Source organism: Ischnura elegans, chromosome 6 (assembly GCF_921293095.1).
Source record: "Ischnura elegans chromosome 6, ioIscEleg1.1, whole genome shotgun sequence".
In the NCBI taxonomy this organism is placed as follows: Eukaryota; Metazoa; Arthropoda; class Insecta; order Odonata; family Coenagrionidae; genus Ischnura; species Ischnura elegans.
This window is the reverse complement of record NC_060251.1, coordinates 89,567,948-89,581,226: the sequence shown is the minus strand read 5'-3', so window position 1 is coordinate 89,581,226 and position 13,279 is coordinate 89,567,948. Positions and strand designations below refer to the sequence as shown.

The 13,279-nt window shown below is 38.1% G+C and overlaps 1 protein-coding gene across 1 annotated transcript in view; it reads left to right on the top strand.

Annotated features, from left to right (window-relative positions):
- LOC124160280 (collagen alpha-1(I) chain-like) overlaps positions 1-12,571 on the top strand; it is a 33,885-nt gene extending 21,314 nt beyond the window's left edge. The window contains exon 2 of the mRNA XM_046536107.1: positions 9,009-12,571. Coding sequence (XP_046392063.1) covers positions 9,013-11,115 — 2,103 coding nt within the window. The 5' untranslated portion in view covers positions 9,009-9,012 and the 3' untranslated portion in view covers positions 11,116-12,571. The remainder of the gene's footprint in view (positions 1-9,008) is intronic.
- The last annotated feature ends 708 nt before the right edge of the window (positions 12,572-13,279 follow it).

Genomic DNA, 13,279 nt, shown 5'->3' with positions numbered 1-13,279 from the left:
CTAGCATTGTTTTCAACGTCCGTACGTTAAGCTAACTTTAATATTTCCTCGCAGTTTCTCATGACCGAACGTAGATGTATATTCACTCACTCATTGGTAGATGCCTCTTCAGATTCCATGCTTTCCAAGCTATCAATGTGTACACTGTGATCATGTCATCCCCTTACTTATGAGAATGTAAATCAAAACGGCACCCGCTTTCCATAGTGGTGACCACCGCATAGAACCCAGTATTTAAGAGGAAGGCCATCACATATCTTAAGGTCTTCATCAGCATAACTTAAAGATTTGATCTAAATCAGAAATTTGAATGAGACATGCTCAGGGTTACGGCAGAAAAAGGTTTTGGATAATCTACATGTAAAATCTGCTCAAACATGAAGACTGAAGTATGTTTTTCATGCATGGACAAAAAAGTTTTAACAAATGTCACTAATTTTCATATTGCGTGACCGCTTCGCTTGAATATAATCCGACGTAATCCGAATATAATCACGTAGTTCTAGATGACATAAATCCAGATACGTCGTGTGCTTCTTTTAACGCTCAAAAGATAAGAAAATAAATAAATATAACGATATATATCCCCAAAAGGTGAATAAAAAATGTGAAATTAAGTGCTTTACAAAAACATTGCTGCGGTTATGTGCGTCAATTTTGCTGAGTGAAGCAATTACTTTCACAGGAGGCAATTGAATCAAACAGGTAGTAGTTTTAGGTTGACATACGTATTTATATTACATTAAAAAGTAAAATTAAATCATTCGCGAGTAACTGCAAGAGCTAAAACAGCCAATCTTTGTTGAATAAGAAACGGCTTGCGTTTGCACTGACCATAACTGTGGTAGTTATAAATAAAGTATCATATAAATTCAATTAGGTCTCCATGGAGTAACGAAGAAGCATTCTATTAGCCTCCCCTCCTTTATGTGCCTATATACTTCTGCATCAATAAGATAATATAATATATAAAAATCATATAATTTAATATGCATAATATGATAATATAATATGTACAATCTGTAATAATAATCTTTCTGTAGCAATTTAATAGTAGTTTTCGTACTTCTCTCCTCAATTCACAATTAAACTGCGTTTATATCCACAGTTATTTAATTACATTCAGATTTGCTGAGGATTATCACACACATACGCGTTTTAACTAATAAACTCGGCGCAAAAGGAATTTAGCTCTTACAATTGAAAAACATCGACGAGACTTTATTATAAGGCAGCTAGCTAAACTCAAGGATGTTCCGGGTTCAAGCGAGGTTCTCAGCAAACTGTTCTCAGGAGTCATTCCCAAAGAAAATTTGACCTTCAGGGATATCCCGGCCAAGGAAATCACTTATCATTTAGAAAACATTTTATTTCCTTACAGTGCCATCCTCACAGCCTTCCGCTCTCTCCAGATCTGAGGGTTAGGCTTGATCTCACCATTTTGATAAGGGATAACTTCTGAATCCCATAAGCCACGCTTCCGCAGTTGAAGCTTTCAAGGTTCAAACATCTTAATCAAGATAGTCCGCACGCAATGTGGGAACCAGGTTTTACGAAGGAATAATGAGATAGGCTACTTGGGCACCAAGAAAAAAAGTAAGGAATAACAATGAGGCATCGCTGATTCTCAAAAAGCCTTCAATTAGGTACGTAATTGTTCTGCGTGCCGGCGGCACAGCTCAAAAGAAGGAATATAACGATATACGAAAGTAGCACTGATGTCTTACTCCTGTTTCATGGAACAAAGAAAAATCGTATAGGTGAGTATCACTCAATCATTCATTTGTCATGCCCCATTCGGGGAAACTGAAATTTTTGAGCCACTAAAACAAGCATTTGCCAAGGTGGTCTAAGAAGATTTTATAGAATACCGTTTTTCAGTTGTGACGCTGAATTGAAGCCTAGTTTCGCAAAACTTTCCAGAATGGAGATTCAATATCTAGTCCATAAGAACTTAGGCTCAAAAGATAAGTTGAAAAAACGAGGTATTTACACTCGGTCGGCTTCGAATATTTAAGCTAGCAAGACTTCGAGAATTATGTAATAGAAAAACGGCCAAAAAGTGCGGAATTCTCTTATTTTTCTAGGTAAAAATTAAGTATAATGTCTTCTACTGGAAAAAATAAGAGCCTTGGCCGAAATTGATACGAGTAAAATTTTTAATGCATTGCAGAAACCGATACTAAATTACTCAAAAGGGTTGGGATACATACTTCTATTAATTATGCGCAAGGCAATAAAATTAATGTACTGTATCAATATAGCATTTTAGAGATTGACCAAGAAGATCAATTTAGATGCATAAACATTTGTTCGACGCAAGACGACGCAGATTTCAAATTTGAATTGAATCAAAATTCAATTTCTATGAAAGGCATGCATATTTTAAGTAGCTTGAGTGTAACTTAATCGATATACTTCTTTCTAACATAATTATATCTTAAAGGAAAGCTAGGAGCTTGCTATCCACATGCTATTGTAAAAAAAAGATGATTCCATTGAGCAAAGAATTATGCAGATTGCAAAAGACTGGCAAGAATAAGAACTAACGAAACACAAGGTATCACAAGTAATGCACCATCTCATTTTTCAGGCAGCCTATTAAGCTACCCAAGACCATAAAGTGGAAATAGCATGGCAAAATTTCACATAACGACAGCATGATAGGTTACGTACAGGATTATCCTCAGATCATGACCGGCTCAAAGGGAATTCTTAAAATTTGCGAAGGCGAATAATGATTACCTACATATTCAACCATCATTAAGGACCTGTATATGCGAACGAGGCACTTATATGAGTGTCTCTAGACTTTCCTAATGTTCCCATCTTCTACTCAGCGAGGTAGTTGATTGAGGCAGTCCCAAGGTGAAGCGGCGTCTCCGACCAGATTACAAAGTCGCAGCGGTGTAGAGAGCCCCTTTTCGTCGGGTTCTCACCCGCCCGCGGGAAAATTCGGCCGGTCTGCAGAAGAACAATGGGAACATCATAAAAAAGTGGTGAAGAGGGAGGACCACATCGCCTTGGTTAGCGGGAAAGCGAGAGTGAAGCGACCCGTGGAACAATAACGAGGCACAAGGCCTCTGGTGACATTGAAAACCACCAAATGAGAGGGTCAAATGATCTTACCATTTACAGATCACTTTGGATCATAGAACTATTCCAAAATAAGTTAATTAGGGGCACCGGCTTTGGCTCCCTTTTCAGTATTGCCTCAAAATTTCGGATCCAATAAAAAATTGTGGAAATAAAGCCAGAGTACCAAAATATTCTAAAAATACCAAAAGTGATTCCACCAAGAAAAGAATTTAATGTATTCGTAATTGAAATTTCCAAAAATATGTCATAATTACTGCCCTTTACCGGCTGAATATCACGTGATGGAATTCCCATAGTAATGTCATTATTTAAAAATCCAAACTTCCATATCTAGATCTCATCGCATCGTTTGCCTATGAATTCCAAAACTTTTATTGCGTTTAAAATGACATCATCATCTTAATTGGTCAAAGAATTCCAGATCGGTTTGACTTCATTACCGCAATGAGCTGTTCTGCCTTCATTTGGCATGGTTTAAACACTAAAGCTTTAGGGCATATTTTATATACTAGAATGTGAAGGCAAGATGTGCCTTCAATGTGTCTTACACAGGATTTCTATCTTGGCTAGTTAATACTATCCTTTCCTTTTTTTCCTCGGTTTCTTCCTAAATTGTTATATTTGCTTTCCATTTCCTCTAAACCTGTGCACAGTTTGAATGTGCTAACTTCTCTTCCTCTCGAGTATCGTATTAGGAGTACTTTGTTTAATGAACCATAAAGAGCCAGATCATATATTTAAAAATCAAAGGTGTAAGTATTAGCTAGTTACTTCTCCGTTCATGTCCAGAAGTAGTTCCAAGGATAGGTAGTCTAAAACTAGGTATTAAATAGAGGGAATTCATACCAAAGTTCTCCATTACATGTGCTAGACGTACAGATCATATTTGATTGAATATTTATCTTAACGAAGTTATAGTGTCTTATTTAATGCATTCCAAAACTTCCCTGTAACGCTTATCGCATACAAATTTTGTAGCTGAAAGCAAAAAATTATCTTTATTCCATCTTAAATCCTACTCAAGTTAGTATCAGCAATACCTATACTGAGATAGTTGCGTTAAGAGCATATTTTTCAAATGAAAAAAGAAAAATTTGGCCACAGCCCTCCAAAAGGGATGAAGTTTTCCTGTGGTGCATAGATTTTTCCGAAGAAAAAACTCATCGTTACCCAGGGCTATTCTATCCACTACATTTTGAAGACCACAAACCTCGTATAGTGGAAGTTGTATGAATTGAATTTTGATGAGTTGATAGGCAAGGCCAAAAGAGATTGGCCGTCCACGAAATTTTATTTCTAAAAGTGGAAAAGAATATGAATGATGATGTACAAGATGATTAACGACCCTAAATAATGTCAACGAAGCTCAAGATAGCCCACTGCCGGAACGACCTGTCTCATTTTATTCGGGAATAAGATTGAAAGGAAAGGTTAGAGACAAAATTTCCATCACACTTGTTTTTAGCAGTGAAGCACATTTCCAAGTGGAAAATAACTTAGATACCGGTGAAATATGACTTTTTGGGTGAATAATCCAATGATCGCTAGTTTCCTGACATTGTTGGAGACAGTGAGTGAAATATTAGATGTTTTTAACAGCGATTTTTTAGCGAAGTTCTTAATTTATTGTGATTAAAGTAGTAGCAGTTTATAGTAGAGAGTATTAGTAATAGTAGAGAGATTACTAATTATCACTGTTTAAACTGGATGAATATATTTCTTCTGGTGCAGTATAATACGCTCTGAATATGTAAAATTATCTATTATGACCACTGCAATACGATGATTAGCTTTATGTCAGTCTATGAAAAGTAAAAGTTTGAAAGTTGCTCCTATTCTTGCTTAAAGAACTGAAAATCTTATTTGGAAAAGATGGAGCCAAAAAATTAGGACAGGCCCCCATTGCCACATGAGTATGACTACGTGTGCGCATTTGAACCGTAAACACAATAACTTTAAACCTTATTGTCAATTTACAGAATTTCATTCTTTGCTGTCTAAAACGTGTTTCATCTGCACGAAGCTTCCGTTTCTTTCATATAATTAAGTAACATTAATTCCCATGAAATATCAAATTAAAAATATATTTCTCATTCTTAACGACCTAGGTACTTAACCGCCACAATCACAACACGATCGTTTTTGCTCTATCCGGTAGGAGTCAAGATGATTAATCTCTATGCTTCACGTATGAAGTTTCAAAAAATGAGTGCAAAGATTACTTGATAAGATCGCTTAGTATTACATTTAAACAGTAAATATACCGAATGAAGATATAAGATGCGAAAATATGATTAATTACAAATGTTCAACACACCAGGGAAACAATAGAATGATTATAGAGAACCTACTTTCAAATAATTCTTGATCATAGCCAGCTGGTGTAGGTAACCAAAACGTTTTTTACTCTTTAATGAAGTAGACAAACGTCTACGTAGCGCTTATTGCTATATCACGCCATCGGCTTAAGTACTACTGATAAAATGCACTAGGCTCCCTTTTATCTTTCACAGTTAAAACGTCTCATCTCCGAAAGTACTCCCTCTATTATTCTCCGGTAACAGTTTGAGTAATAAGTACTGCATGAAGTACTTTTAAGAAAATAATTGGCTCAAGATTATTTTTCGGACATTGAATTGAAAAAATATGATTTTTATCTAATCTATTTTTAAAAATGCCACATCTGTTCTAAATCTTTATTTGATGTTTGCCCAAATTCTAGTTCGATGATGCTTCGAGTTTTCTTTGAACCAATGGTTAGAAGCAAATCACACCACATCGCCGTAAAGACGAGATATAATTTTTCGCCGTCATTTATCTTCCCTATTTACCAATAAAATAAAAATTTTTCCATACAATCGCCATGAACAATTTTTTCAATTTTTGTATACCTATGTAAAAAGGAATGAGAATTGCGCTAAAATTTAAAAAATCTAAAAAAATCCTGCGCTAAAATTTTAGTATTTGTAATCTTACCCTCAAGTATGTTAAAAAATTTCTTGCCATTGAGGCTGTAAAAATGTTTGCAGAGAATTTTTGCTAGGGCATCATTCTGAGATAGAAGCTAAATAAGAAGAAGTTTTTAAGCATGAGTTTAATTTAGGAATTAAGTAATCTGTTGCTTAAATTGTAGCACCAAAAAGAATAATTTGTTGCTTGTCAATTTATGCTTCACAGTTCAATATTAATTTTAATCATTATTTTAAACTGTAAAAGCAACATATCACGCATCGGATTGCGTATAACTTACTACTATCATGCAGTTTTCAGTAACGCTCATTTCTTGGAAGACGATTCATTGCAATTTAGATCACTTTGCAATAACGTAAAATAAGATATAAAATTAAATAGGAATCTGTTAAACGATTATTTTAAAAATCAGAACTTCGATTTCCGGCTTGATTGACCACCAATTCCACATTTTTTGGCTATGATGAAAAATATAATGCGGTCCACGGTAAACGATTGTCGTTACACCACTTCCTCAGAAAAAAGTGCTCATATGGTAGTCAATCGTCAACATTATTCAATAATTTTAACATTAGTTTAACGTAGCTCCCCATTCTGCTCTCCTTCCGCTAGCCATTTCACAGTGACGTATTTCTTCTCGTTCAGAATCTTCAATAACCTGTTCCATGTGATTCATTCGAGGCCGTCTCTTACCCTTCTCCCATTCCACTTGTCCTCCTACTTTTGTTTTTATCAGGCTATCATGTCTCTTAATGTGGCCAACTATGTTTTCCCATTCTCCTTAAGCTATTTAGAAGACTTCTCTTTTCTCCCACCCTTCCTAGCACTTCCTAATTACTTACTCGGTCGATCCATTTTATCTTCATCATTCTTCGACGGTAGTCGATATAAAGCTTTTTTCTTGGATAATTTCGTAATACATTGACAATTTACCTCACCACAGCTTTGAAAAAATTCTCTAAGTAATGCCTTTTCTCGAAAAACGGGTTTAATCATTCACTCCATTTCACACATTTATTTGCTTTAGTACGAATTGCAAAAGTCTCCAATAATCTCAACTCGGAGAACTGCAAAGTTGTGAGAGACAACTTAACGGAACTCATTACACAACGTTGAATATCACCTGCTCGTCGTTTTCAGTTCTTCTTGTTCAGGAATCCGACTCAAGTTTAATCCCGCTAATTCTTGGTTCCATCCGAAAGAAGCGAGTGTTCCGCCCTTCCAAGAGTCTCACACCACCGCTCACAGCAGCCAGCCGGGCGTAACGCGATTAAACGGGCCGAGGTTCCTCACGCATGAGGCCTCAGTACCCCACAGGCCACGGAGAGGCGAAGTTTATACTCGAAGTCCACGATGGCTCCATATTATAAGTGCGTGTGCAGCGGTAAGGTGCTCGGCAAGATCTGAATCTGAATTTGTGTTTATTAAGGTGGGAATAATTAAATTCGTTTATACATGCTTATAAGTCGTTGAAAATACTCAGCCCTTATATGACTGCAACATATTCTGCATTACTAAGGAGTTGATACAAGCTTATATAATAGGAAAAATTTTCAAGTCCACACACCCAGGAAAAAGCCCCGTTTTTTATTGAAAATGTTAAGCAAGAAGAACTAGCTTGAGAAAGTATAAGGACGATCATAAACGGTGAAAAAGACACTGTACATCATCCTACTGGCTATAAGTGTATAGACTGTGATGTTAAATTATTTCTTGGATGCGCGGTTAACGGCAAGACAAGTAAGTATGGGAATTTTAATCGGTTATTTGTGTAGTAACTTAAGTCATAAATACTGGAAGAGCAATACATATATTTGAATAATGCTTCGAAAAATTTCATGCATGATCTAATTAAACAATACCGGTTGTTTTTTTACAGTAACTCGACAATAATATTGAACGCAAGTGTCGTCATAATTCATGAGCAGAAAATATTAGCATTTTTTTCTCATGATAATGCCAATTTCTTCGAGAAATTTATTATTCAGGCCAATAATAATCTACATTCTTGCATGTACTTGGCACGAATACGGTATTCACTATAAAAAGAATACACCGAGACGCCTTGCTACCCGATTAAAATGTAACGCTAAGTGACGAACGAAACTGGTATCATTTCATCAGGAAATAATGCAACATTTTCACTTGTCATTGCAATATTCGTGTGATAAGTAATTTAATCCTAAATTATCACTCATCGGATAAATTATACGACTAATGCAAACATAATTATCTAAAAAAATCCCAACGATGCCAGCTGATGAGGATTTCAGCAAAACCATGTTCAAAAATGCTCCACTCAATTTTTAAGCAATATTGGGCACGTAAGCCCATCCCATCCAATCCCATCCCATGGAAAAGTTATTTATTACTATAAACGCAGAAAAATAGTTGAGAGAATGAATTAAATTTACTTTATAATAATGCACTTTTCCTTACTAAAACGATAAAATTATAATTCAAAGCAAATTCTATAATGCTCGGATAATCACTGATGTTCGGCCTTCTTAATAATTATCATTGCTGAAAAGAAAAAGCGAGGTAATTCTGAGCTGACATGATAAAATATGATAGGAAATAATTGCGGGTGAGGCATTAAATTGGACGTGGTGTAAGGAAAAATATGTGATACATTAGTAAATGTGTCTGTACCAAATATATATTGCTATTTTCATTATGGTTTATACAAGAAAGACGCAATCAGTAATTTATGGCTTCGTTTGAATTATTTATTTGGTCTTCGACAGTGTGTCGAAGCCAAGAAGTGTGTCAAGAAGTTCCAGTAAGTCACATCCTAAAAATTGATAGGTGACGAATGAATGCATCAAACAAATCATCGCTCCAAAATAATAAAATTCTGACGCCAAAATAATTTAATTTTTCTGATCATCAAATTTCTATTACCAATGCCTAAAGTGCTACATTTCTTTATTTTCCAGATCCATGATGGAGGCGATCCTTCTCCTTCTCTTCGTGCTGGGAGCAACGTCGTTAGCAGAAATATCCCCGGCCACAACTGCTTCCACATATATAATAACAACTTATCGTCCTAGAAACATTCAAAAGTACCACGAGAACCTAGTGGCCAGTGAAAGCCTTTATGCTCGAGTTCAAAACCCATCACCTCAACCAATTTCACCGCACCCATCTGATCCCTCAAAGCAGCTAGAAGAGCCGGTCTTGGACCAGAAGGAACAGCCCTCCAATCATCCGATCAACTTCCACAAGCATAGCGAGAGCGAGTCTAGTAGGCTGGTGGCTGCCCCGGGACCGAGGGTGCAGAACCGACAAGACAGTTATCCAGCTGCCGGGCACAACATAAACCGAAGACAGGACCATAACTCCCGTCCCTCTTCGCCAAAACACGATGATCAGGTTGGAAGTCAGTCTTACCATGGAGTTCCGTCTCCCGCGAGACAAGTTTACCCGAGGGTGAAGCAAAACCCAGGACCGCCCGTCAACGTTGGCCCGCGCCATTCAAAGCCTGAACCAGATGGCCAGCAACTTAGTGAATCTTCCAGACACTCCATCTCTCGGAGACAGGATGGTCCTGGGGTCAGACGGAGGCCGGGTCAGCAAGGTCCTCCTCAGCCAGGTGGAGGTCCCCCTCAGAAGGAAGAACCCGATTACGACGACCCTAACGCAGACAGGAGTTACAACTTTCGCTTCGACACCCCCGTTTATTCGAGACGAGAGCAGGCTGATCCTAAGGGAGAGGTATCCGGTCGATACACCTATGTGGACGATGCCGGGGTCCGGAGAGTGGTTGACTACTTAGCCGGTGGTAGGACTGGGTTCTATGTTCGCGGTTCTTACCCCGACCCAGAAATCCCAGGTCTATCTCTGTTCCAAGCATCATACGGTCCCGGAGGCAGAGGCCCTGCAAGAGCGAGAACATCCGTTCACAGGGGTGTTGATGGATCTTACAGGTTCGATTATGGTGGCCCTGAACACAGGAGGAGAGAGTCATCTGATGCTAACGGTAATGTTAGGGGCGCGTACACGTACTTGGACTCTGCTGGGAGAACACGGACCGTTCAATACATAGCAGGTCCAAACATAGGTTTTAGAGTGACCTCTAACACACTAGGACCCCCGGGACCCTTTGTCTATCCCTTCCCGAGACCAACTATCATCCCAGCTGCTCCAACCGCTCGTCCCAGGCCCGGAGGTGGCCCACCGACTCTACGACCATCTGCTTCGACTTTCCCTGCAAATCCCCAGGCAGTCCCAAGACCTCAAGAGACGGACTTCAAAGACGAGACCTTGGACAACATACCAGACCTCTCCTCAAGCGGTGGTGGTAGTTTTCCGCAAGGAGCGTCGAACCCCAACACGCCGATCGACAACAGTCCTTTCCCACCCGAAGAAGAACTGGCAAACACTCCGCAGAGGGGTGGAGAAACCGGCCAGACGCTCCCGGACAACAACCAGAACAATTACAACAGCAAGGACTTCGAAGACGTGGATTCAGGCGACCAGTCCCTCCCACCACCCCCAGCAACCGTCAACGATAGGCCCTTCAGGAGAGGCGAAGAAGCACCAGACGTCAATTCATTCGAAGTTGAGGACTTTGACAAGGCGAGCAACGACCAGGACACGAGCGGGCAGAGAGGGCAGGGAGAGTTCCCAGTTAGGGACTATGACGAATCCAGCAACGGGGAGAGAGGCGGCGCCAGACCGGGACCGTTTCGAGGAAGAATCATTGGCGGGAGGTCAGTAGGAGAGGGGCCTTATGGGCGCAAGCGAAGGGTCAAGGGGAGGAGGTCTCACAGGCCTATCAGGAAGGACGGTCAACACCACAGGAACTATCGACGGGAAGAGAACTCGATACCGGACCACGCTCCCTCCGCCTCCGGCGGCAGAGAATCTGTCCCGGGTATTGCGCTAGTCCAGTCCATAGACCTAGGCCCCGCGGGACCAGTGGCTCCGGCCCCGGCTGCTGCACTGGAGAACAGGGAGACTTTCCCCTCTAGGAGGCCATCGCCGCCAAGGGTCCCCACTGCCAGGAGGTGGAACCCATCCGTTCGCGACACGCCAGCATAGACCCAAAACCATAGTCGCCTAATTTTTAAATGAACGGAGCTTCTGAAGTAAGGGCTCGTCGAGAAATTTTTTCTTTAAGTAATGCTATTTTTTCACGAAAGATATATAAATAGACAGGGCGCCATATGATTCCTCGTGATAAATGAACACATAACTTATGTATCCAAGTAGGAATATGATGGGTGACAAATGACTGAATGCTTGTGTGAGATATTACCTCGTTTTCAGGGGATTTATTCCCGTGCATGAAAGGTTATTGGGCCGTAGTGGATGTAGAAAACTAATTATCGTTGGAATTTCGGAGTGGCAGAGATTTAAACTAAAGGGAATACTCGGGTTATCACACTGTAAAATAGTCCTCCTATAATATTGAAACAAAAATAATCCTGGATTTATATGATGACGATATCAGTATCACTAGGATCTCAAAATAAAGTTAAGTGCTATCGGCATGGAAAATAAGAGTATTAAGAATTAAAAAATCGTCAGCAAATTAATTTAGATTCGAAGTCTGGTATTTTGATGATAGTATAATCATCTCATAGCCGAAATCATATCACCTCCCGTTTGCAGTAGGTACTTCATTGACAATTCTTGTAAATTGACAATGAAAACTATTTTAACTTGATAAGGTTCCGACATAAAAGAGTACACATAAATGGCAGGGAACTATGTATTGCCTTTTTAAATTAAAATTAAAAGCCAAATGTAAAAAATATAGCTTCATTCGTTCCAAAAAAAATCATCACTAGCAGCTATTAGATCGGATGAATGGAATAGATAAATCATTTTGTAAGACGATAAATCTGCATTTAAGGTTATCAGTGTTTGATTCAATGCAAATACTCCCATGGATAGCCAGATAAAGCGAAATGATAAGTAACAAAATCAGCTATGAATTAAAATACGATTAATCTTCCCAATGAACTCGCCTCCGAAGGAGAAAAATAATTACAGCCTTATATCGGTTTTTATGAAAACTTATTAAAATTTACATTATAAGACTGATAAACGGAGGTTAATTTCTAAATTTATTATAATAATAGCCTCTACGTTCCATCTTAAGTTCTGAATTGCTTCATCAAAATTAAGAAAATAGTAGTCTACCTGTGAATACAGCGCCACAAATTTAATCAAATCTTACATATTCATATTTTATCAATGGTGCCACAAAATGAATACTCCCGATAGCATATTTCACTAAATCCTAATAATTGCAGGAGGGAAAACATATTTCGGTGGTTTCCTTCTGCAAAATGAGGTCCTTATTCCATGTAAAAATCGGCAGGTAACCAAATATCCTATAGATCACCAAATATATTCCAAATGTATATGAATACAGCTGCCAAAATTTCTCTGCCTATGTATAACAGTACACACCAAAGTGCTCTGTAAAATTATCCAATATATTATTTATAACCCAGTATTAATGACTAACTACCTGTAATTATAATAAAGCTGGTTTCATATTACATTTTCTTTTATTTGTAATTGTATTTTTGAAACATTATAATAGCTGGAAAATTCATTCAAGTAGCAATTCCGGAATGACGATGAGTTTTCCACAAAAAAACTATTTTTTAAAATGCCTATTTGTAAATTAGAATGCCAATTTTTCTGCCGCCTTCATAATTCTTCCATTAAACTCTTATTTTATGCAAAGATTTTAAGCTGCTCGAGCAATCGTTTACCGAGAAAATATCATACATGAGAATTTATAATAGAGATGGAATTTATTTTCCATTTATAACCAATGGACTTATTTTCTTATCAAATGAATCAAAATGTTTACGGATTTATTAAACAATAATTGTAAATAATAAAAAAATCAGCATTAATGAAACGAGATGAATTGCTTTAAACACATAGGGATAGAGATTAGATTCCAAAATAAATTTTTTATGGCAATAAAGAGTCTATTCCTTACATGCCGCGCCAAAACAGATACATAAAAATGATGAGGGGTCACCAAAGAAACATTAAGTCAAACAATAAGAAACATTACAGAATATGTGTTAAGAAACATTACAGAATGGCGACATTGGAGTATCTACGCATCATCTGAGGAGTCAGTGAACTGAAATTTTCTGATTATTTACTCCAAGATACATCTACCACATCATTTAAAAAAAGGTCAGTAAAGAAGAGAATGAAATACACATAA